This window comes from Neopelma chrysocephalum, unplaced genomic scaffold (assembly GCF_003984885.1).
Source record: "Neopelma chrysocephalum unplaced genomic scaffold, ASM398488v2 Primary Assembly neopelma1_61b, whole genome shotgun sequence".
Taxonomy (NCBI): Eukaryota; Metazoa; Chordata; class Aves; order Passeriformes; family Pipridae; genus Neopelma; species Neopelma chrysocephalum.
This window is the reverse complement of record NW_020897717.1, coordinates 13,878,330-13,902,356: the sequence shown is the minus strand read 5'-3', so window position 1 is coordinate 13,902,356 and position 24,027 is coordinate 13,878,330. Positions and strand designations below refer to the sequence as shown.

Sequence of the window (24,027 nt, the reverse complement as noted above, 5' to 3'; positions counted from 1 at the left end):
GTCAAGGGAACCCAAAACCCCTCTACCTGGAGCACCAGGAAATTTCTGGAGAATAAAAGGGGGTTAGTCATGTGAAAATGAAAAACCAACAAAGTATGCTACAAATAAAATAAATGTTCTGGAAAAACAGGTAAGAATACAGAACAAATAAAATTTTACTTCTCATAAACTCGTGGACAGACACTCATAGAGAGGGGCTGATAATTCTGACTTAGAACCTAGAAAGTAAAGAGCATGAAAGAGGAGGGTGATATTGCCAATGAAAAGCTGTAGCCCCTTAACAGTTCAAAACGAAGGAGCTGAAACTTTGTAACCAATTACACGCAGGAGAGTTTGAAGGAAAGCTTCAAAAATCTTCATTCTAACAATTGCTAATGCCACAAAGAGTGATTGACACTGAGCTATATGTTTGATAAACTAGGTCCTTAAATTCTTTTGAATTCTTGATGGGACATAAAGCTACACTCTGAGGGAAAAGATAGAAGTCATCCTGTAATCAGTTATGTTCAGGAGACAGAATAAAGTAAGCAATCCTAAGCTTGTGATATTGTACATTGGTACAAATGTATTTCTCTCTGTGTTTCTTTGTTGACATTGAGAAGCCTTTAGATAAATTCTGACATGACAGCCTGATGTGTATCCTCAGGGAAGATAATGTTGATGCAGCAGATCTCCAACAGATAACAGTCCTGTAAAGGGAGCAGAGGGCAGCAATACAAGCAAGTTATGAAACACTATGGTATTAAGAAATTAAGTGAGGTAGATACCAGGATTCTGTTTTATGTTTACACCTACTCAGCTTGAAAGGCAGGAGGAAGAATAAGTTAGATATTGCTCAAGTGCCAAAGAGGTCATCCATGTTAACTGAGTTAATGTTAACATGAGACGTATTGATAGCCTTGTTTTTAATAGCTCTGACTACAGTGGTGTTTCAGAATGTATTCACTGCCTACAGCAATACTTGTTGCAACTCAGGAACTACAACCAGCAGTAAATGCTCAAACAGCAGCAGACAACAATATTTCTAAGCACCTTTACCAGGGCAGCACCTTTATGTCAGTGACACCTTTAGCCTGATGCCCAAAGGATAAAACAGGCTGATAGTGTTGCACCCTGGGGGTGCTTAAGTCATAGAAAGCAAGTGTGATAAAGTTTAAGAAGATAGTTTTCTTTAGAAAAAAGTTATTCAGTAATTCTATATGTTTCTGCACTGTAGACAGTTAATTCATTTGTCACCCAGGAGTGCAGAAATTATATGAGTATGGAAGTTGAGCACTTTAACTTGGAATATCTGGATTTTTGTGCTGTTGGAAAAGGTTGAACTTCATTTGTACACTTTTACTCACAGTTAAAGAGGTGTGGAAAAGAATTGAATTCAGAAGGCACACAGAGACAAGAAATAATAGACAGAGAAATCGTGTTCTTCTGTGGACTTACTGCTTAGTAAATATCCAATCTCTTAACTCCAGCAGGCGTATTGCAAAGTGAAACACAAAGAAAACCAGACCACAATTTGAGACAGAATGGATACACAACAAAGTGGGCTTTTTGCAACTCTTGTAATGAGGGATAGGGGGTTAGAGAACAGTCTCCAAGCCAAAGACATTGTTTGAAGATAAATAGCATTATATTTCTAAGTGACTGCTCCTTTTTTGCGTTGCAGAAATCTTCTTTGATCTTGGTAGGGATTGAAATAGATGTCTTCCTCACTGTTCATAGTTTTTCAAGAAAGCAACAGAACAACATCTTGTAATCTGTTTCTTTTATGTCTTCTGTTTGTGCTTGATGCACAGGACTGTCATAGTAAATCATTGTTTTACACCTGCTGTATCACCTCTTACCTTTCAGAAACTCCTTAGCATTTCCAGAATCAGCCAGACATCCCAACTTCTTTATGGAGCCATAATTTCTGCCCTGAAGTTCCACATTAGCTGCCAGATGTGTGTGGTGTTTTCTCCATGGTGCTTTAAATATGCAGCAGATTATGTGGGGGAAAGCATACAAAATTTCTCCCTGAGGGTTGTTTTATAATATTGATCTTTAACTGTGTCTGGAAAGACTCCTTGGAAAGGAAAAGAATACTACATTGTCTACCTTGAAATCAGGCATATCTGTGCTTTATGGACACGGTCATTAAATTTGACCATCACAGAACATCTTCCACAAATGGAGGGAACTGTAGCTGTGGACTCTGGGTATTAGGAAGTCTACTCACTGTATAGATTTGTTCTTTCCAGAGATAAAGCCCAATATCTAAAGGGTGGCAGTTTCACTGGTCAGTGTAGGCAGGCACTTGAGAACCAAACATAAATCAAAGAAACTGATACTTTTCCATGTCTTCCTAATCTTATAAACTGGTTTGTGAACTTACAGTGCTAAGATCACTTGCTGGGAATGGGACTTTGTGCTTTTCCTTATTCCAGGTGGTACAGCTTGATTTCATCAGCTTTCAGCTAAGCCCTGGAATACAAGCTTGCATTCCTTCTCTCCATCAAGCTTGAGGGATTCTTGCTTATAAACAAAGAAAAAAAAGCTATTCAAAGAAGAGGAATTGTAGTAACATAAAAGCACTGATATGTCCAGCTCACAGTGAGCACTTGCTTCTTTGGATATCCCTGACAGATGCTTTTATCTGTCTGGTTTTCTTAGCCAGCTTCCTGACAGCTTGCTCTCTCTCTCCTCCATCTCCATTCTACTTCTAAGCACTTTGACCTTTTCCAGACCCAAGGTTATCCTGTGATGTCTGTCAAACAGCCAAGCCTTGACTTATTTTGGAGTTCTCTAATTTCTTCCTGCAAAATGTCTGTGTTGTCCCCAGCATCTGCTTCTCAAAGTCCTTAAAAGACCGTTACTGATCATGAAGTCAGCCACTCATGAGAAAATGAAGAAAAAAAACTAGAAGCAAGTGATGAAGAATGCTAAAACAATCTGCTATAAATGAGGCCACAGTGCTCCAAGCACTCATAGGTCAATAATGAGTATAAATATTTCTGGAATTAAAATTATGGACCTATTTCTAAAAGAAGTCCTAGCTCTCTAACTGCAAACTTGTCATTAATTTTTTGTAGTTTAAATGAAACTGGCATTGTTTAACTTATAATTTATAATAAAAAGACCACTTGGGGTGTGTTTCATCCCATATCTCTTGTGAAATCCATTTGAAACTAAATACTTTCACATTGATATCAGTGTTTCACAGGTTACAGTGCTGGGAATGGCAGATTTATTCAGGATGAGTGTGAATTTGGTGTGATGCTCCAGTAGGAGCTCAGCTGACTGGAACTGCAAAATGTGCTCTGTAATTTGCAACTCCAGTAAGAAGGAAGTTCTGTGTACAATAAGTGATTGCAAATCACCTTTTGTTTCCATTTAGGAATCAGCTAATGTTAAATTATTATTAAAATATGTTTGAAACTACTTTTATACTGTTTCATTTAGGCTCATACAGCTGGTTTCAATGATAGCAATTCTCAGCAGGATGGTGTTTGTGAAAGCTAGACCTGAGAAGCAGTTTTTCATTAAAAACTTAATTATTCAATTCATTTCGCACTTCGTAGAAGGCGAGAAGTTCTCACTGTGTGCACATTGAAAGCCTGACCTCACTACTGTAGGTGGTACAGAATTACCCAGGAATGACTGTCTAGGGGTACATCAAGCAACCTGGAAACCTGGGGTATGTTCCTGGCTGCTGGAACATCGACTTGCTGAATGGTCAAAAAGAAATTGCTTACCTGTTAGGTGTCTTTTCAGAAGAAAATGTGTAAGTGGCATTGTGAAGGTTAAGTAATTGAGAAAGATTGAGATTGAAATGAATTTGGATACTATTGGCTAAGAATACAATATTTTTAATAATTTTTTGCTGTAGGCTTTCAAGAAATAAATTTGCTGACAACTTCAGAGTTCAAAGTAAGCATCTTCTATCTTCATTACTTTAAGTCATGACTACTGTCAGGCTTAATAGGAGTTACTTTATATATGAGTGCTCACTTAGTTGTTTCCACTAAACTTCTGTTCTGTCATTACTCTTGGTGCTGTTGTTTTGCTATGGAAATGAATAATCAGAAAAGTTCATCAAAGCATGTCTCCACTTTCAAAACACAAATTCAGTGGCCTCCAACTTTGTTCCAGTACAGCTATAAGATGCATGAAGTCTCCAAAGTGCTGGCAACATTTGCTATAGGAATGTATCGTTAGGATATTGTTAAGATGATATTCACGATAAATGAAAAGTTACTCTAGTAATACTTCCTGTTCTGCTTACTTTCCCAAAGAGTGCATTTAAAAATAAAGTCTCATTAAGCAGCTGTTCTAGAATGAGATGTTTTGACAGGACTTATTTTAAAGCAACTGGATTTACTACTTCCTTTTACAAACCTCTAAATTTCTTCTTCAAACTTTCAATTGGATATGAGCAGTTGAGTCCAATAGTTTTTCTTCCATCCTACTTATAACAGTGGGCAATTTAATGGGAATTTTTTACAATTTTAGAACTAAATTACTTTTCATTTTGTACATTTGTATAAGTTGAAGTCTAAGTATAGAATAGAAAAAATCTTTTAATATTCAAAGTGCAGAAGTAATTTTCTTTGCTTCCTCTTCTTCCTGTTGGCCATCCACTCCCCATTCCCCCATGCAGTTCCCTATTTGATATTGCTCTAGAAATACCAGTTTTTGTCTACCAATTTTTGTATTGAGATCTTTTTGCCTAATAAATCAGTAAATTCTCTAAACAGCGCAGTGTCTTTTGGGTTTAAAAATCCTCAACTAACAGCTACTGGTTTTGAACACCACTGATTTAATTCCTTTTTTGTTTGTTGTTTTTTACAAACTCATAACTATTAAGAGACATTTTCGTTTGTGAAAGAGGCTGACACTTGTGTTCCACCAACTGAACATAACAGAAAGGTGTTATATTCCACTCCGTACAGAGTGGAATATATACATGCCTTATAATGTGGTGTTATGTGTATGTGAGAGGACAAAGAGCTTGAAACTGGGGCTCTGTACTGTGCTGTGCAGATGTGATTCATGTGCTGATAATACCTGTGGAAATGGCCAGGTCTGTCAGGTGAACTGGACAGGAATTCTTGAGGTATATGAGAGAATGGCTTCTCGGTTAATTATTTATTTTATTCTGAAGGTCTGAAGGGTGATGACACTGAAGTAACCAGGGAACCAAGTTTTATTAGGACAGAATTCATAAAAAAAACAGGAAAAGAAAGAAACATAATCTTCATCTTCTATGTTCCTGTAAAAAGAAAAAAAAGAATTTTCAGATTCTACATATGCAAGTGTGTGTTTGTAAGAAGGCAGGATATGGAAAAGGATCCTTAGGCCTCAGAAGCCAGACAGTAAAGCTTCAGGTGGGGACCAGGCCTCCCTAGATGGGAAGGTTCAGACCTGCTGGGATATATACAGCTGTGGCTAAATGACAGCTTGAATTAAACATTAGTTGGAATGCAGTAGCCAGATGACAGTGGCCAGATTTCTGGTGATAATTAATGTCCAGATATGTACAAGAACGACAAATGAGGGTCAGGAGAAGCTCTTGTTCTCTTCCAGTTTGTGAGCAAACCAGACAGTGTGTCCCACTCTCAGATTACTATCTGAGCAAGATATACCAGCATTTTCCCCACACACTGATAGGAACTGGCAGGGTTTTATCTGTGTCTTTCTCATCAGGAAGTTTCATCTTAATCTATTCTCACTCTTTGCATAATTAGCAGACATTCATGATGTGTTTGGAAGAAGTGTTATTTTTTATTAGGTGCAAGTATCTCTAGTCCTGTCCATCTCTGTGTCAAACAGAACTAGCTGGCCTTGCACTAGGGTTTTCTGCTAACCCCGATAACCAAGCAACTAATGTTCTACATGAAAGGTGAACTAGTAGCTTGAGGAAAAAAAAATACTACACAAAAAAATCAGAGGTGGAAAATAAGCTTCTTGCTTATTCCTACTCCTTTTGTTTATGAGTAAGTGACCTGTATTTCAAGACATTTTTGCTTTTATTTTTTGGCTCACATACAAAAGCTGGGCAAAACCAAAATAATTTACCACTTGTCTACTTTGACCAAAGACTAAACCCACTCACTTGCCATTGAACTGATTGACTAAAAATTGAACTGATTGACTAAAAAAAACGGTTTTGAGCACTATGAATGTCTGTAACTTCACTATGGTCTCTCCCCTTTTACAAGTCATGTGATGTCTTTAATCTATGCCATCAATGTGCTAATGCCAAAAAATCTTCCCTCCCTCCTGCAGTTTCAGTGTCAACATTTCAGAATTACTGCAGCATCCCTGGTGCGGAGTTTAAAAAGCTTCTTGACCATAGTGGGGAGGAAAAATTACTGGGTGAGCCCCATTTTTTTCTCCAGTGCCTGGGCAGTAAGCACCCACAGCCTGTGCCACCCTCACTGTACCCCTGGTCCAAGGGATGTGGCTCTTGCCCTGCAGAGACTGTGATGGAGGGGACATGCCATGGGGCAGACCAGCCTCTGCCTTTGCTCCAAGCCAGTATGCCACACTGTTTGTAAAGCAAGGCTCAACTTCCCAGGTTTTAAGCTCTTCCTGATGGTTCTAATCCATCATTAAAATCAGAGCAGAAAGCCCACAGAGGATCTCAGAGGAGAGCCCTCAGCTCTAGCAGCTCCTAAGAGCAGTCAGGGAAGTCCACCAAATCAAAGCAGGAATTCTACCCTTCAACTTACTCAAGTAACAGGACTTGTGAGCATCTAGCAAGGGATCTGTTTGCCATATAAACACAATTGCTCTTTCTTTTTGATGAATGATTCAACTTTTCAGCTGAGAATGCTGAGCTTGTTGTAAAAGTCCTTGTAAATCCCCTTACAGTCTGTGGCAAATTACTCTACAATGACAGTCTGGAGGCCCGGGATCACCTGCTGCAGAACCACCAGCAGACACAGTCTGAATTATATCCATCCCTCTGACAACATCCAAAGTTAAGGACAAAGACATGTCATCTTTTAATGTTGGTCATCAGAAGGTACTAATGGATCATCCATGCTGGATGTTGTAATTAGTGCATTAGAGTCTCAAAAGCCTTATACAGTGAAGACGCTGAAAGCTATCGGTAGTAAAGATTTAATGTTGTATTTGAGAACAGCATATAGGACTTTTTTTTTAAGCTGTGAGAACTTCCTGACGTAGAATTCCTTTGTTTCTATGATTATCTATTGTGCATACTGCTGTTGGCTTTGACAGTGAAAATGTGCTTGTTAGATACACTTTTATTTTAATCAGTTTGTGGCTATTTTCATTCAGTGAGTTTGATGCATTTGCCTGAAGGCTATGGCCTGTAATTTCCAAATACAATTAGTGGTCATCACTGGGAATGCTAGAATTTTACCTTTCCTAGAAAGCTTCAGAGGTTTTAGGTTTGCCACCTGGGTCTTCCTCCATATTTGATCTGGCACATTCCTTTAATCTGTTAACCAGTATCATACACTAGCATTCAGCATAAATAAGAGATCTGACCCTGTAAGGTGACTAGCTCTGCACTAAAAATCTTCTGTCATTGGGAGCCAAGAGTGTTCAGTGGCCCTCCAGAATTTCATAATCTTTCTTTTCTGTAATCAAAACTAAGGCCACTTGCTGGCTGTTGTTCCACTGTTCAGCTTTTAAGGATCTTGGGTCTGGATGGCCATGGGAATGGAATGAGCTGAGAAGAGGACTGAGTGCATGATTAACTGCCCAGAGCTCAAAGCAAGTTTGTTTTGGGTTATTTCTGATGTATCTTGTTTGACTTGATTTGGAAAAAGAGGCTTTGAGCCTGAGTGTTACAGATTATACCTGGGGGCCACTGTGCCCATGGACATTTTGAGGGATCCTGAAACTGGATGAACATAAAGTTCACAGGAGGTGGTGAGGGATTACCCTGAGTGAGTTAGAGCCCTGACTCTTGACAGTCCAATTGACATAAGAATGAAGCACTGTTTCATTTGAGCTCAAAGCCCTCATTTTCAAACCTGTTCCGTTCCATTGTATCTGCTGGTTGCAAGTGTTTAATGCAGGAGCTGTTGGCAGGTATGACTGCTTAAAGCTCGACTCTAATTCATGACTAATGCTCAGCAGTGCCATAAAAAAAAGTCTGCTGGAGTTCCCAGGCAGCACCAATATACAAGCATTTCCCTTGAAATATGGATGTGTCAGTGGAAGGGGTGCCACTCCTTTTTAGTACCGGGGAAGTATCCTACACAAAGAGTGATGCTCTTGTTTTCGAGTGTTATAAAATACATCTCCATTTGCAAACAGGCTGACAGCTCCATATCTGGGTTGTCTCCCCAGTGTATTACTTTTAATCTGCTTGGAAATGTGTCATTCCTGAACTGATGCACATTGCTGGGATCACCAACTTTGAGGGATTTTTGATTCAGAAGGCTGTTTTGGCTCTCAGTGATATTAAGAGGTTAGGGATGATGTAGCAGGTACATTGCTGGAGGGGAAAATTGGTTTCTCTGAGTGTTGCTCTTTGTGATAAGGTGTGCTCTACTTGCTCATTGCTAGAAAGGTACTGGGCACCTACACATCTCTTGAACATGGCTGTAGCTTGGCAAAATTCAGTAGCAAAGAAACTTAAATTGCTGTCTTCCTTTGTTCTCATGCTCTAAGCATAGGTAATAAAAATACACCAGGTTTCCTTATGGCAGGCCAGAATCATGGCTTTTACTGATCACTTTCTTTTTTAATAGATGAATGATCCAGACAAAAGGTGCTTTCCTACTATTTCAATCTGACACCCTTGTCCTAGTCGTAAGAAAATTGTTTTCAGTCTTGAGTTGACTTCCCAGTAAAGCATTCCTCTTTCTTGTGGGCCCAGAGACTTTGGAAAGTATGCAGAGCATTGAGGATGTGAATTTTTATGTGAATTACTTGCTCTGATTTCAAGTTATTATTAAGCCTTGCCAGTGAAAATGCAAACAAAACCATGTCTCCAGGGGATGGGGAATAGACATTGCTGCACATTGTAATCAGCCTCTCTTGAAGATTCATTTAATATCTTGTGTATTTTTTTATGAAATGCATTATTCATGTAACAAGATTCACAGAGAGAAGCAGCTGAATTGTAATTTCTGGGAAGATTCTTCTTCTTAGAGATGTCATTTTCATTATTTAAATCAATGCAGTAGGTCTTGCCTGCATGAGGGAGGCATGAAGTGAAGGGAACAGCCTGTAGATGGGGCACTGAGCCAGTCAGCTACTGCCTCTGAAGGGAAATAAAACAAGCCATCCAGTAATTTAATCCCCTTTTGGGTCAGTGTGTAGCCATTTGAAACTTCATTACGCTTTGTAAGGTTTTTTTGCTCTGTGTTAGAAGCACTTAAGAAAACAGTAATCAACCAACACTTACACCTTGGAAAAGTTTCCTCTCTTATAAAAATACTGCTTGCGAGCTGCTCTCCCCACTGCTGTTTTCTGGAGAGTGCTCCTTCAGTTCTCCGTTGAGTCCATTGGCCTGAGCATGTGAGATTACATTGCTTTTCGTTTCGGGGCCTACAATAAAAGTCCCACATGTTTATACTGCAATTCTCTCTTATTGACCTAACCTTACGTAAACCACTGTACTTAATTAACACAGGCTCAACCTCTGTTTCATTTAAGACTTCACTCCACCAGTGGTCCCACTGAGATCAGTGGGGCTTTTCAGAAATAACAAAACACAAATAGCACCAGTAGAGTTTAAGCCCAGCTTAATAACATTACAGTGATACAGACTGTATATGCTTAAGCAACACTAGGTGCTTGAGCATCTCTTGCAACGCTGCTGATGGCAAACTTATTTTTAAAAGTCAATATTTAGGAATTCAGTTAGTGCATATAACCATTTAATTATGTTAATGAAACAAAAAATAGGATGTTACAGCTGAATTTGAGATGCGTTATAAGGAAAGTGATTCTCCTTATTTTGACTGTCTCCCTCCAACCCCATGTAGCCATCTGATGGATATGGGTCCTCTTTTGTCTTCCTCTCACCCTCCTTTTCCCACAGAGGACTGGAACCTTACCAGATCCCATCTTTAGGCCTTTAAACAAGCAGGTGACATCAAAGCTTGCTGGTGTCAATGAGAGCCAAAAGTCACCCCCTGGCATGTGTTGCTATGCAGGAGGCATGTGCATCCACCTGCTAGTGCAGATGGGCACCTGGGCTCCTGGGCAGTTGTCTGGTACCACTGAGACAAACCCAAAACTACAGGAAGCCTAAAGGGAGCCTGAGGTGTGCACGGTGCATTTTGACACACTGAAGCTACCCAGCAGTGGGTTACTGGCTTTAATTAATCAACTTAAAGACATTTAATTAATGTCTTTCTCCTTTTCTCTTTGTTTGTTTGCCTAAGTTTGTCCACTACCTCCAATGGTGAGTCATGGAGACTACATCTGCCACCCGCGGCCTTGCGAGCGTTACAACCATGGGACGGTGGTGGAGTTTTACTGTGATCCTGGTTACACCCTCACCAACGACTACAAGTACATCACCTGCCAGTATGGAGAGTGGTTCCCCTCCTACCAAGTATACTGTGTCAAAACAGGTAAGGGATTTATAGTCTTGTAATCTTGGCTTCTTGTAGTCCCTCCTTTTGGAGCAAATTTGTAGGTCTGTAATGCCTGGTGAACTTACTCTATTTCATGGTTAAGTGATGAACATTGATTTTAAGGTGCTGTTAAATACAATACATTTTCAAGATACTGAATGATCCTAAACCATTTCAATTATTACCTCTTCAAGTGTATTTTTAAGCGTCTGGATATTTTTATATGTATGTAAGCTAAGGTCATTATTGCATACATAAAAAACAGTCAAGGGGAAAAAGCAAGATACAACCCCTGTGACAGCTTAATGTTAAGGTTGCTTTTGGTATATGGCATTGGGTTTATGTGTGTTTTTACAACATGCATAGAAAAAATGTCTTGTCCTAACTGGCACTTCTGAGTATTGTTGAAGTATTCATACAAAATAACAATGGTAATAATCAAGCACAACTCTTGTGCTGTCTTTTTGTTACAGAACAAACCTGGCCAAATACACAGGAGACCCTCCTGACTACATGGAAAATAGTGGCGTTTACTGCTACCAGTGTTTTATTAGTACTACTACTGGTTATTTTAGCCAGGATGTTCCAGACCAAATTTAAGACACATTTCCTTCCACGGTTTGTACTGTTTTCTTTTTTCTTTTGAAGATTGATGGCCTTGATTCAGTTTTCACATTCAGCACTCTTTGCTGAAGAGATGGAGCAGCTCACAAGCCTTGCAGATACTTTCTTCTGCTCTGAGCAGAAGTCTCTGAATCACTGGTGTGGAAGGGCACCCCCAAAACCTACAGTAGTCCTTTCTGCAACTAAGATAAAAGGCAAAGTTTGCCAGATTCACTTTGGGAGTAATTACAGCTCTGCTACTGAGAATTGCTGCTTCTGCATGTAAAAATAGCTGACAATATTTTTAAATACTCATTTTCAGGTGCGGGGGAATTAATTTTTTAACTACTGTAGACTTAGTAATGTAAGTTTTAAGAAAGAATTTCTCTTCTCTCTATGGACAAATTTATATTAAAAGTTTGCTTTACCTTCATTAGAATTATTTTCACCATGATTCATAAATATCTCCCATATCTTCCTTTATTTCCATAAAATACCATGCAGCTATGAGCATTAGTTATTGATTCACATAGTACTCCTCATGAGATACATCTGGAAAAACAAAGGCAGACATACTGAGTTTTAGGCAAAGCTAGAATTGTGTTGGGGCTTAGATGTGTTTCTTGTTTTCAGTCTGTTCAGTTCACTGTGGACCTTGACTTCTCTCCTACACTTGATTTTTCTCATGTCTTTATTCTACCATGAGCAGAAATGAGAGCTGAAAAAGCTGTATGTCAGTAAATATATCCCCATGCCAATGCAGCAGAGAGAACTTTGTGTTCTTAATGTTAAATATATGCAGATTGTATAAGCAATGTGTAGATTCATATAGATATAAGTGTTAATATATACAGTGTATGGGAAGTAGAATACAAATACCTATGCATACACCTATATCACCAGGAAGATCTTTGGAGTAATGGGCTGCACTATGGATAGGTCTACAGACTGTACATATCTAGCTTATTGAAACGCTTTAAGTCCTCTCCTTTTCAGATATTTTCATGTCTTAAAGGTACCTGGGACCAATTCCCTCCTGACAGGACTATACTGTGATTTAATTGGCTACTAAACAGATACTTCAGAGTTTTAACAGACCTTCCCAGTTAATAGAAATGTTTTTTACTTAAAAAAGAATACAGCTTAATACTGGTTAAGGAAAGGAAGCCTGCATCCTTTGAAAGTAAGACTTGAGGGAGGCCACAAATCTGGCCACCAAAGCCCTGTCATCCAGCAGTAGTCATCTCAGTGCCTGTTTACATGGGCTGTAAACACTTTTGTGCTCTAGCACACATCTTTCCAGGGGGTTCAGGCACTTTTGGCTGGTGAACTACATCTGTGATCTTATATCCATGATACCTACTGTGCACAGCACAGGAAATGGTGCTCCTTATCTCTTCCAAACACCTGTTTTCCTCCCTTCTTGAAATTGTCCTTCACATTAGTAGTTTCATTTTTCTGATTCTAAAAGATTTCACCTGTCAATCTGAACAGAGTTTTGCAAAATCGTGAAGCAAACATTTATGCGAATGTTAATGGCCCTGTAGCTTCACTCTGCATGACTAGAAAGTGCTGTGTTTACTGAAGTTCAGCATTTGCTCCAAGATGCTTCTGACATGCTCCTTCTCTCTGTGATAACTCGTCTGTGTTTGACGTAGAGGCAACCAGGAGGGCTCCATGGGTGACCCTGACTTCGTGGTGGTGGATGGCGTTCCTGTCATGCTGCCCTCCTACGATGAAGCTGTAAGCAGCGGCTTGAATGCTCTGGCACCCGGATACTCAGCCACCACGGACCAGGGGCACATTTTACAGGCAGAAGATCAGAATCCTCCTGCTTACCCTGGCCCCAGGATTACAGACATGCTGCCTAGCGAATTTGAGACCTGTGACAGTAGGTTAGGTTCCTCTGAACTGCTCCAAAGTTTGTACCCATCCCTGACGTGCCAAGCAGCAGCGCTTCCCACTCCAGATCGAACTGACGTATCCCGTAGCACTGACGGGGAGGCTGCATCCACGAGTCCACGGATCGATATTACAGATGGTGAGTCTTGCATAGGTGCAGTAGGTGAGTCTGTAAACAGGAGACATCATTTGTTTGCACTGGTGGAGCAGGAATACACCTAGCTGACTTGCTCATACTTTCTCCATGTTTTTGTTCACGTCTTAATTTGGACATTTTTTTTAAATCATACAACTCCATGGTCATAGGGCTTTGTGTCTTTGGTATGTCCTCATTAGCTCTGGTGCATGTGATTTGAATCCCAGGCCAGAGGGTTCCTGTCCAGACCCCAATCTCATCAACAGGGATGTCAGGAAGCACCTGTGTGCGGCAGCAAAGCCAACCATCATCCTGCCTGTGCTGATCTGTTCATCTGCTCCTCAACTCCTACACTCACAAATCCCTCACATGCCATGGCTTTCACAGCAAAGAACAGGTTTTCTCCTTGAAATAGAAAATAAATCATGTTTTCATACTGGGTCAAAATTAGCAGCCTTTATTATTAAATTCACCATGTCTGTACACTGAGCAGAGGGTTCCTTCCATCTGAGGCACATGCACATTAAGCCATGGGCGTGGAACTCACAGCATAAGGGGAATGTACCCACAGGACCATGTGTGAGGAGGGAGCTTGCCATGTGTTACTGCCTGCATTTGAATCGAACACGGGCATGCACTGATACCATTTCACTGAGTTCTGATGGTGTGCTGCTCAGAATGTTAAGGAAACTTTATAGCTTTCCTTGGAGACATTTAGAAGGAGAGGCTCATATCTTTCTCTCCACAGTCACTGAGCTGAAGCCCAGGGTCCTAAATGCAGTGTGGGTGAAGGTCTGGGTGGAGGAATCCTTCCTGCTTCGTAAGGGTTAGGATAATTTTAGTGGTATCACAAGGGGAAAAGGACAGTTAGGAGGAGAGGAAGAAATTATGGTAATGTCAGTAAAAGTAGTCCCTGCCTATTCTGAATGCTGTTTCAGTGATTAATGTAGTAGCAAGGATGTTTGCATTTAGGTTTTTGTGGGCCTAACTTGTTTGAGAAAATCTGGGTAGTTTTAGTAATAATTTTCATGTAGGTGTCAGAGCATGAGCGGTCTAGAATTGGCAATACCACATGTCTTGGTCAGATATTTGCAATGTCCGTTTCTGTTTTTGTAGAATTGCTAACAATAATACTCTGCAGAAAAATAAAGGGAAATTACAGTCATTGCTGTTTCTTTGTTTCCCCTAGAGATTCCTTTGATGGAAGAAGACCCTTAGCCTGCACTGAGTTGTGTCTTCGTCACATTGCACTGTTGGGTGACATGAAATCATGAGGATTTAGAGACAGAAAAGTCTATCTGTGGATTTGGGGAGGGTGTTTTCCTACTTATCAATCTTCCATGTGATGGTGTCACCAGATTGGGTGTATGTCTTAATCCACAGCAGGGATAACCGCATCAGCATTTGGAACAGCAGAAGTTTTATGAATGAATCCTGGGGATTTGATGAGAGCAGATGTAGAAAAAGAACTGTGGCTTTTTAGAAATGAAATGTATATCTGCATCGCAGAAAGTCATATGGTTCTGTAAGAAATGGTACTGGATTTTGATACTAACTGCCTCACAAAAGCATGTCAAAATATGTAAATTTGCTTATAAAGACTGCTTTAAATGATGAATGGACCTCTAGTTTATGAAGAATCCTTGCAAGTTTAAAAAAATACCAGTACTGAAACACACACATGAAAAAAAGAAGAAAGATCCTCCTTGGGTTTCCTATGATAACCAGAAAGCTTTTGATTTAGCTGTTGGTGATTTTGGTTCAGACCATGTCTGCAGAAAATATAACAGAAATGATGGGATTCATATATACTTTGATGTATGATAGAAATTATATATTAAAATATATATATATTTAAAAACTCTTAAAGAGAAAGAAAAGGAAAGACTCCCAGGTCACACAATGATCTGGAGATTTTTTTTTTTAAAAGTAAGGCAGAATTTATATCATAGACAATATTCAAGGTAAAATATCAATATTTGTATTTATGCAAGACTTCTGTGACTACATTGCATTTGATAAATCCTGCTATAAAATGAGAGATCTAGAAAACGTTACAAATATGTGCTTAAGAAATGTTGAACCACCCTGCTTCAACCTTTCTTAAGCTCTTAAATGTGTGTGTATATATATATATATATACACACACACTGGAGTAATCTACAGTCATAGCCCAGAGCACTGCCTTGTCCCTGTACATTGTGGTAGTATTCTGAGCCATTATTGTAGAATAACTAAAAAAAATAATAATAAAGTTCAGTTTCAGTTCTTTTGACTTATTGGACTGTTGTGACGTTGGCCTTTCTTTTGCTTTTTTCCCCTTCCTCACTTCTTTTACCAGCTCCTACCTGAAGGCTGAGAAGGCAGTAAAACACCTGCTCTGGTGCATTTTCAGCTTTATATCCCTTATCCAGCTGCAAATGTGGAGAGTGGTTTTGGTTAAGCATAGCACAGGAAATGGGTGCAGCAAGGGCACAGCTTCTGTAGGTGCTACACGGCTTTTCTCTCCTGTGCATGCTGTGCCAAGCATTGTGCTAAAGCCTGTATGGTTCACCCTTGTGGTGCTACAGGCTATTCGTTCTTTTTCAGGAAAATTCCTGGCTGTTTCATACACTTACTGAAATCCAAGCAGATTTCCTCATCTTATTTTTGGTATTGAGCGAATGAAACATATGTTGAACTGGCGGTGTTTGAAGGAATAACTCGCCATATGTTAGTGACAGAGATTGTCATCATGTGGGCTAATCCAAACCAAAGGGAAAAATAAGACTGAGTTCTGATTTACTTTACAAAGCAAATTAATAATATCTCTATTGCCCTAAATAGAGGATCACTACATGTTGCTCTGTTATTTTTTCATGATTGTTTAATGATTTCTTTGTATCATGGTAACATCTAGTGGCCTCTCTCATGAGTCGGGCTAGTAGAATTATAGATGTGCTGCAGCCATTCAAGAAAGTGTTTAGTAGCATCCTGTCAGCAATTGCATATGACCACAAGAAGCAGAAGGAGACAAAAAAACTGTATGGTGCAGAAGCAATTATTAGAATAATTCCAATTATTCTACGGTAAGATGGATGAGAATGTAGTAATTGGTATTGAAAGATAAGACATACTCTGCATTATGATCCATTCGTGCTTACACAAGACTTGCAGTTTTTTCTGCTAAATTGTCTCAGTTGCAACTGCATCTTCAGATTGATCCCAGATACACATCTATCAGGTCTTAGTACTATCTTAGCTACCCCTTCCTTTTTAGTCCCCATGCTTTCCAGAGGTGTTTGCATGACCAACTGATGTTCAGGATTGTCACTCCAGCAAATAAGACAAGAGTGCTGTGATACCAGCCTTGAATTGAAGCACGTCTCAAGCCTACAGTCAGCTAAGTGATTTCTGTTTTACAATGTCATTGAAAAGTATTGAATTTGCTTTAGATGCCTTATAAAATATTACGAAACCCGTCTTTGCTAGTCTTTTAACAGCTTGTGAAATTTCATTCCTTATTAAATTTTTGGACTTCCATTTATTAATTTCTCTTATGAAGGCTTCTGATTAATGTTTGGAGCTCTGCGGTTTTACGGATTTACACTGCTGTATGTATTGTATTGCAGTCATTTTGTTAAGGGAGCCAGACATGGTAACTTAAGAAATGTAAATTTATGACTTATTAGACCATTTGTATTTTAAAAAGTGCAGAACTGCAAGTACTCTAGAAAACATGGATGTATTAATATTGTTTGATAGCCCTTTGATAGCACTGTACTAAATACAGATTTTAAAGGTAATAGAGTTTTTACCATTTTTTGGTTCTGATGTATAAGACTTCCAGAGAGGCTGTTCTGGGGGGATTACTTGTGTGGTTGAGTTTGGGAGTTTTACATGCTTGTGTATTTGGGGAAAACAGAGGGCTGTTTCTGATTTTTTTTTTTTTTTACATAGGGCTTGAATTCTCATAAGAGGACTGCCCACCCCTGGATCTGCACCCGTGCCCTCACCCACAAGCTGATGTCCTGGGCTAAGGGCTGCCCCCAGGTGCCCCCCCAGCCTTCACAGCAACCTTACCACCCTGCCAGCCTGGAAAACTCTGCAACTCCCTGGCTTAAGACCTCAGGTCAACCTCGAGCTCTCCCTGAACCCTCAGCAGCCAAACCTTCAGGAGGGAGGATCCTTTTAGGGCCTTGAGAGACTACAGAGCTGGTAAGATCATGACAGTATGTTTGCCTTGTAAATGAAACTAGATGGGAGGATGAGCATGTCTTATCCAGATTAAGCTGTTTTCCCTTGAGCTATCTGGATGTGAATTAAAGCAGGCCCAGGAAACCCTTGTTGGTGAGGGGAGAAGCAGCATGTTAGGGACGATGGAGAACCCATGTGCCTTCAGCAGAGAGAGGAAAGGGTACGTACTGACAACTTCAGGAAAATAAAACAAGAACTGGCTTCACCCTGCCAATATTTCTAAAACGAAAAAAGGTGGAGGAGAAGTGTGTCAGCCTTCAACACTGACTTATGAACGAGGGCTTGACCTGCAGAGTGCTGGGTGAAGGGTGGAGGTCCAAGGTCTCGCAGGAGCTCTGCAGGGAGTGAGTCATAACCTGAGCATGAGTCAACAGGACCTGGCTGTTGTGAAAATGTTAAATGTCAATATAAGAATGTTTATACAGAACTGTAACTTATCAAATGCATGAAGCAATCCTTCAGCTGCACTCAGCACTAGTAGGGCCTCAGCTAGAGCAGTGTGTCAAATGTTGAGCAAGTTTTTTCCTCTTCAAGGAAAATGTAGAGTAGCTGGAGGGCAGCCAAGCAGAGAGAACTGGAAGAGCCTGGCCTGTCCTCACAGGTCACAGATCATGTGTTCAGTGTGAACAACAGAAGGGAACACAGAAATTTGGTTTTCTGTAATAAGCATATTTTGCAAAGTAGAAGGAATTTATCCATATAAGTAGGACAAGAATAATAGGCTTAATTGAAGCTTGAGAGAATTAGGTTAGATATTAGGAAAAACATTCTAGTCATAGGAATGGTTACACGGAGGGAGAGATGGTCTGAGGAATCTGTAAAGAAACCTCTGAGAGATTTTTTTAAGAGTTTTCTAAATAAATACAGGCCAAGAAAACATTGGGGTGAAATGCACTATGTGAGCTCTGGGGACCCTTCCCATTCTGTTTCTGCATGATTCCCAGCTTGTGAGAACTAATTTGGCTGATGCACAGTTTTGCCCACAACTGATGGTGCTGGGCAAACTGGTCAGTGCTCATCAGAATCACAGCCAGAAATACTCTCTATTCCATCAACAGAAGCTTTTGTGTAGTGTGAGCTGAACTCCAGTAAAATCCTGTGAATTAAACCCTGTTGCATTAGAGACATTGATTTCAGAATTCTGTTCTGTGACAAATCCAAACTTGGGATTTTCTGGTCTTCATGTCTATCTTAGGCAGCCCTTCTAATACTCACTGCGCATTAGGTGAAGTAAATCCTCTCTTGGCAATTATCTGAAGACACCTATTGAGTTCAATGAGAAGCAGCAGCTCAGGCAGTGGAGCGCAGAGACCATTGTCATGTTTATGCAAAACTTGCTTCACATGCCCCAGAAGCTGTTTGTTCCTCCCTGTGCTGTGCTGCGGATGGTAGCACAGCTTAGCACATCGGCTGTCAGAGAAAGAGTACGACAGATGAGAGAAGCACATCTCAAGCTCCTGTTCTTGATCTCCCGTGGATGCCCAGGGAGTACTCGGGGGCAGAAGGAATTAGAAAGCAAGCAAACATCTGCCCCAAACCCAGGGAGATGTCCCATTGTCAAGGGCACATCCAGTCCCCTCGATATGGCTCCCAAAGGAATTGGAACATACTGGAGAGGAAGCACTGTGGTGGAGGGAAGACAGGCCCTGCTTTGCCTGTCACTCTCCGATGCCAGGGTGTGCAGCCAGATTAGACAGACAAATCCTTCTCTCCCCAAATAATTTACTTCATGCATTATATATTTCTCTCCTCACTACCATTATATAGTAGCCTACAGTCCATTCTTTCAGCCCTACATTTTCCAGGACAGGAAGATAGGTTATTTAACAATAACAGAAAGGGCATTAGCCTGAGATTAAATTATTTCCTGTTCAGGTGTCAGAGCAGACTTCTAATAATTCACATAGACCCCATACAGATGGGATTCTTGAGGCACCTTTCCTCAGCAAGGCAAAGGGACTATCCTGCAGGCCAGAGGAAGCTGCTACATGGGGGCATTTTATAACCTAGGAAGACTGGATTCACCTGATAAAAGAAAAACTTGGAGAAGGAAGAAAAGACATTTAAATTTGAATAAAGTCCAGGGGACATGGATAAGTTTCCCATGTTCCACAGTAAGGACAGAGGGAGCTGTTAATACAATTGGTTCAAAAGAAAGTCAAGAGGCAGAGAGGTAAGACAAGCTTCTTGGTTTGGTGGTCCAGCATCTCTTTTCCCTCACCTCTGCATTTCTGTTATCAGACTGGTTCTGCTTGCAATAAGGGCCTTGGTTTTGGTTTGGATCCACTTTTTCCATTTTATTTGTTTGCCTTTTTTTCTCCTCTGCTTATCCTTCTACTCTCTTTCTTGGTTTTTTTTTTGGTAACTAATACTGTTGTTCCAGTTTCATCCTGTCACCTGAGTCATGCTGGGAAGCCAAACAAGTTGCTTAATTGCAGTGCAGTACCCAGCAGGACACGTCCTCTCCCTCCTAAGAGGTTGCTCTTATTTGCCTTGCTCATTTGTGTTCTCAGCAAGAGAGGACAAGAAGGGACACGGAGCTCCTCACTCTGCTGATAAATGGTCCATGAAAATGGTTAGAGCAGAGCACTGAGGGGAGCCCACATTGCTACATGTGTGATGTGTCTATATGCCTCAGTCCCAAGACTATCAGCTTGCCATCATTCATTGGCCCAGCATTCACAGGTGCACACAAATGCTCCTGTAAAAACCTTGTAGCCAAGGTTTTTAAGAACTGGCTTATATTTTAGGGAGTTTCAAGATAAGACTTTTTAAAGACCCCCTCCTTTCTAAAACTGGTGAGCTCACAGCTTCAGAAAATTGGCACTGACACGGTCCAGTTAGGAAGCACAGGGTGCCCAGCGGGTCACTTCATCTGTCTGCTTCCTGATGTTCCAGTATGAATTTCTTGTTTCCCGGATAACTGCTTGAACTAAGAGTTGCCAGTTGCTGAGCTGTCAGGTTCACATATTTTCTTTTTTTTAACCTAATGAGGCTAGATTTATTTTTAACGTTCCTTATTACCATCCGCTTCTGACTTCCATCCATCTACTGCTGAGTACATGCTGCTCTTGCCAAAGCCAGTGTCTTTGAGCAGCTCTCTCAGCCCCTGGAACTGTACCGCCCTGCGGGAGATCGCATTTGCCACCGTTGTCCCTTCTATTAATTCCATGGCAGCACATGCTGTTTGCCTGCCTTGTTCAGTGCTCTCGTGTTAATAACTGTGCAACCAGTTGTTATTTCTTTCATAACCATTACCATAGCTGCCTGTTGTTAATAATTCAGGGTTAATTACTTACTAAAAAGTTTAGGAGAACAATTTAGCTTCGCTTAGCCTGTTCATTGATGAAGACTATAAATGTCTGCAGTCTATCACTGATAGAGCCATTACTGGAGTTCAGTATAATTGGCTTTTACTGAAGTGCTGCAGCAAAAATGAGGGTTAGTCCAATAGGCAATGTCGGCTGCCTGCTTGTACATCTCCTGTTGGGTTTTCCATTGGATTTTGGGCAACTGCTTAGGAAGAGAACTGCCACAGTAACTTACCATGTTTACTTATATATACATTCACATTGCACCATTGTGCAGTGTAGACCAAGCTACAGAAGTGCTAAAGCCTGGCATTAAAAAAGACATCATGGCAGCTGTAAAGAGTCCAGCATTTCAATGAGGCTTAGGGTGCTGGGCTGATCTGTCACAAATACATCTTGGTGGAGATAAACATACCTACAAGACTTGGGTGATGGTGTTCTCTCTGGTTTATGAAAAAAGGGGAAAATTTCCAAGAAGCAGCATCATTAAAGGTAATGATGCCTCTTCAGTCAGTTTTCTCTGGTCTGGCAGTCTCCTGTTCCCTAAAATTTTGAATCTAGGAGCTGTTACAGACAAAAGGCTCTGGATATATGCACTGTTCTCAGTTTACAGTGAAATGGATGGGAACTGGGATCCCTTTCAGTAATGAGCTGTTTCTGACCATGCAGTCTGAAGTCCCCATCTCCTGATTCTAAGAAGTAGAAGAAAGGCCATGTGCTCCCATCCAAGGAAGGGAACTCCATCCAGACTTCTGATTTTACTTGCATTGCACTATTTGTAGTGAATCAAGGCTGAGTGGGTGCATTCATTTAAGCCTTCACAACACAGGGCTCTGCCTTTGTCTGCTCTAGGCACTGACAGGAAGTGAAACTAAGACAGTTCCCTTAGATATTTTTTAAATCCAGCACGGTGCTTTCTTCATCTTTGTATGCCTAAGTATCCTAAAAATACCTATATATCTTCATATTAAATTATGAACAAGAAAGTGATTAAATGTTCCCTGACCTTCAGTTTCTTCATTGAAACTGTGTCACCAAACCATATTTCATGTCACTAGGAGACAGTAAACGTAAATCAAGTATCTGGCTGTTCTAGAATATCTAAGGGAGGAAATTACTTCCATCCATGAAGGCAGACAGATTTTCTTGAGAGAATTTTCTACCTTCCAAATTCAGTTTTAAAATGTGATTTCATCCTCACAGGTCTGCCTGTTGGTTTCCAGCACAAGGGGCATTGCCTCAGTTCGTTTGCAGTCCTGAGAAAAACAACAACCTGCCACTCTCTCTCATTTTCTAAATGCTTTTTTCTTCACTAAATAATTTTAAAACTATAAATAATTTATAAGAAAAAACACAAGATAAATTTAGATCTTAGGTTTCTTCATAAAGAAAGTTAGTGGGTATCCTTTCTCAATAATTTAATTGATAATTTAATTAGCTTAAAAGAAGACTGAACCTGATGCACTTTACTTCTATGCTCCAAGACTGAACACGGAGTAAGTAGAAAGTGGCCTTTTTCCCCAAATAATCAGCAGGAAATGACAGTGGGCCTTGGGTCTCTGAGAGCACCCATATTTGCTGCTCCTGCTTGTGCAAGTTGGACTGCTGGGCACTGCAGTCCCCACTGAACCTGGCACATTTACAGTCCATGGCAGAATGGGACCCTCCCTGTGGCTGTGCTTTGTAATTTTTTTCCCCTTGGTTTGTCCTCTTAGGTTTTTACATCAGCAGCAATCAACATTATCAGGTTATATCAGGATGTCTTTCAGGCCCAGCTGTATGAGGTAGTGAGTATTTTCAACTCACATCAGCTCCAAAGCGAGTGGCATTGAAAACTAGGCAAATTTAAAAAATAAATAAATAAAAAATCAAGCTTAGGAGTAGCCTCGTTGTGTTGTTCCCATGCATTCGTTTTTCTCTTCAGATTAGTCATGCATTTGAAGAATGAGAAGTTCACAACAGGGCAGCGAAATCTCATGTTCATAATTAGGACCCTGGAAGGAAAAACCAGCACGTAAACCAGAAACATATTAGCCCATGATTACACTGAAATCTCAAAGCTTAATGCGAGATGTATTCATAAGTGCTTTTCCTCGCAAGCAACAGCCTCTGCCATCCAATTACATATTTAAGCTCTGTGGAAAAGATTTGTTCACTGAGTGAGAAAGGCATAAACCCCAGGCTGCTGGTCAGAGAGAGTCCTGAGTAATCATTGGGATTACACAGATACAACAGTTCAAAGACCTTTGACATTTGATGAGTATTTTTCTCTTTTACAGAGTGAAGAGAGTTTGGACCTTAAAAGAAAAATCACCTGAGGCTTTAATTAGCAGAGCCACAGAGAAAGAAATGAAGAATTGACTGTGGAGAGCAGTAAGTATATGCCAAAAGCTTACAGGGCAGCGGATGCCAAGAAGGCTGTGATAGATTTTAAATTCCAAATGTAGATGGACTCACATGTGCAGATGCCTAACACAACTGTTTCTGAATAATTCGAAGAAGACAGAAAATGCAAAAAAAATGAAAAGCATAAATTTGTGATAACTGGGAAACGCTTCATTTGAGCCTCAACTGCTTTACTTGGCATGATCGTAGAGAATTGATTCTGCTCTCTTAAAAACAACAGCTGTTCACTGCGGAAGACTATTCCTGGATTTGCACCATATACATTAGGGCAAAAGAGACACAAGTTTATGCTACTGTAGCCCATCTGTACTGGGCCTTGACCCACACAGCTGTGTCAGTGCTGGAGCATTGGCCAGGACAGCCAGTAGCAAAGGTGATCAGACACAAAATTCTCTCAAATGTGCAAAGTAAATAAATAATAATGGCAATGCGTGGGGTTACAGAAAATGGCAAGCATGCCATTTCAGGCAAATATGATTTGTGAGGTGATGGTTGCTTCACAGGCATGAAGCACAGAAGCCTAGCCTCTGCAGCATCTCTTTTCCTTAGGCAGCACGTTCCATGGCAGGAACAGGTGTAGATAAGAGCAGTGTTTTAGGGCTTGTACTGATAGCACAAAATGAGCAGAAACTGCTGCCAACTCAAAACAGGCAGAAAAAATACAGGCAGAGGCCATACAAAAGTGAAACACATTTCACGTCTGAAAGGTTGGACTCTCAGGTGTGGATGAATCCAGAAGCAATGTGACATCCTGCTCCAACCACTTTCTCCAGTTACTCCTGGCTGGCAGGTGCTGTCAGCATAAAAGCAGGAGTGCAAAGCATCACTTAGTGGAGTTTGGCTAAACTGGGCACTGGGTGAGGTAGAGTGAGCTGCAGCACAA

The 24,027-nt window shown here is 40.5% G+C and overlaps 1 protein-coding gene across 1 annotated transcript in view; it reads left to right on the top strand.

Moving 5' to 3' along the window:
• Positions 1–15,470, top strand: part of SUSD4 (sushi domain containing 4) — a 71,001-nt gene extending 55,531 nt beyond the window's left edge. The window contains exons 5-8 of the mRNA XM_027681874.1: positions 10,356–10,547; positions 11,024–11,168; positions 12,812–13,194; positions 14,381–15,470. Coding sequence (XP_027537675.1) covers positions 10,356–10,547; positions 11,024–11,168; positions 12,812–13,194; positions 14,381–14,409 — 749 coding nt within the window. The 3' untranslated portion in view covers positions 14,410–15,470. The remainder of the gene's footprint in view (positions 1–10,355; positions 10,548–11,023; positions 11,169–12,811; positions 13,195–14,380) is intronic.
• Positions 15,471–24,027: the final 8,557 nt, after the last annotated feature.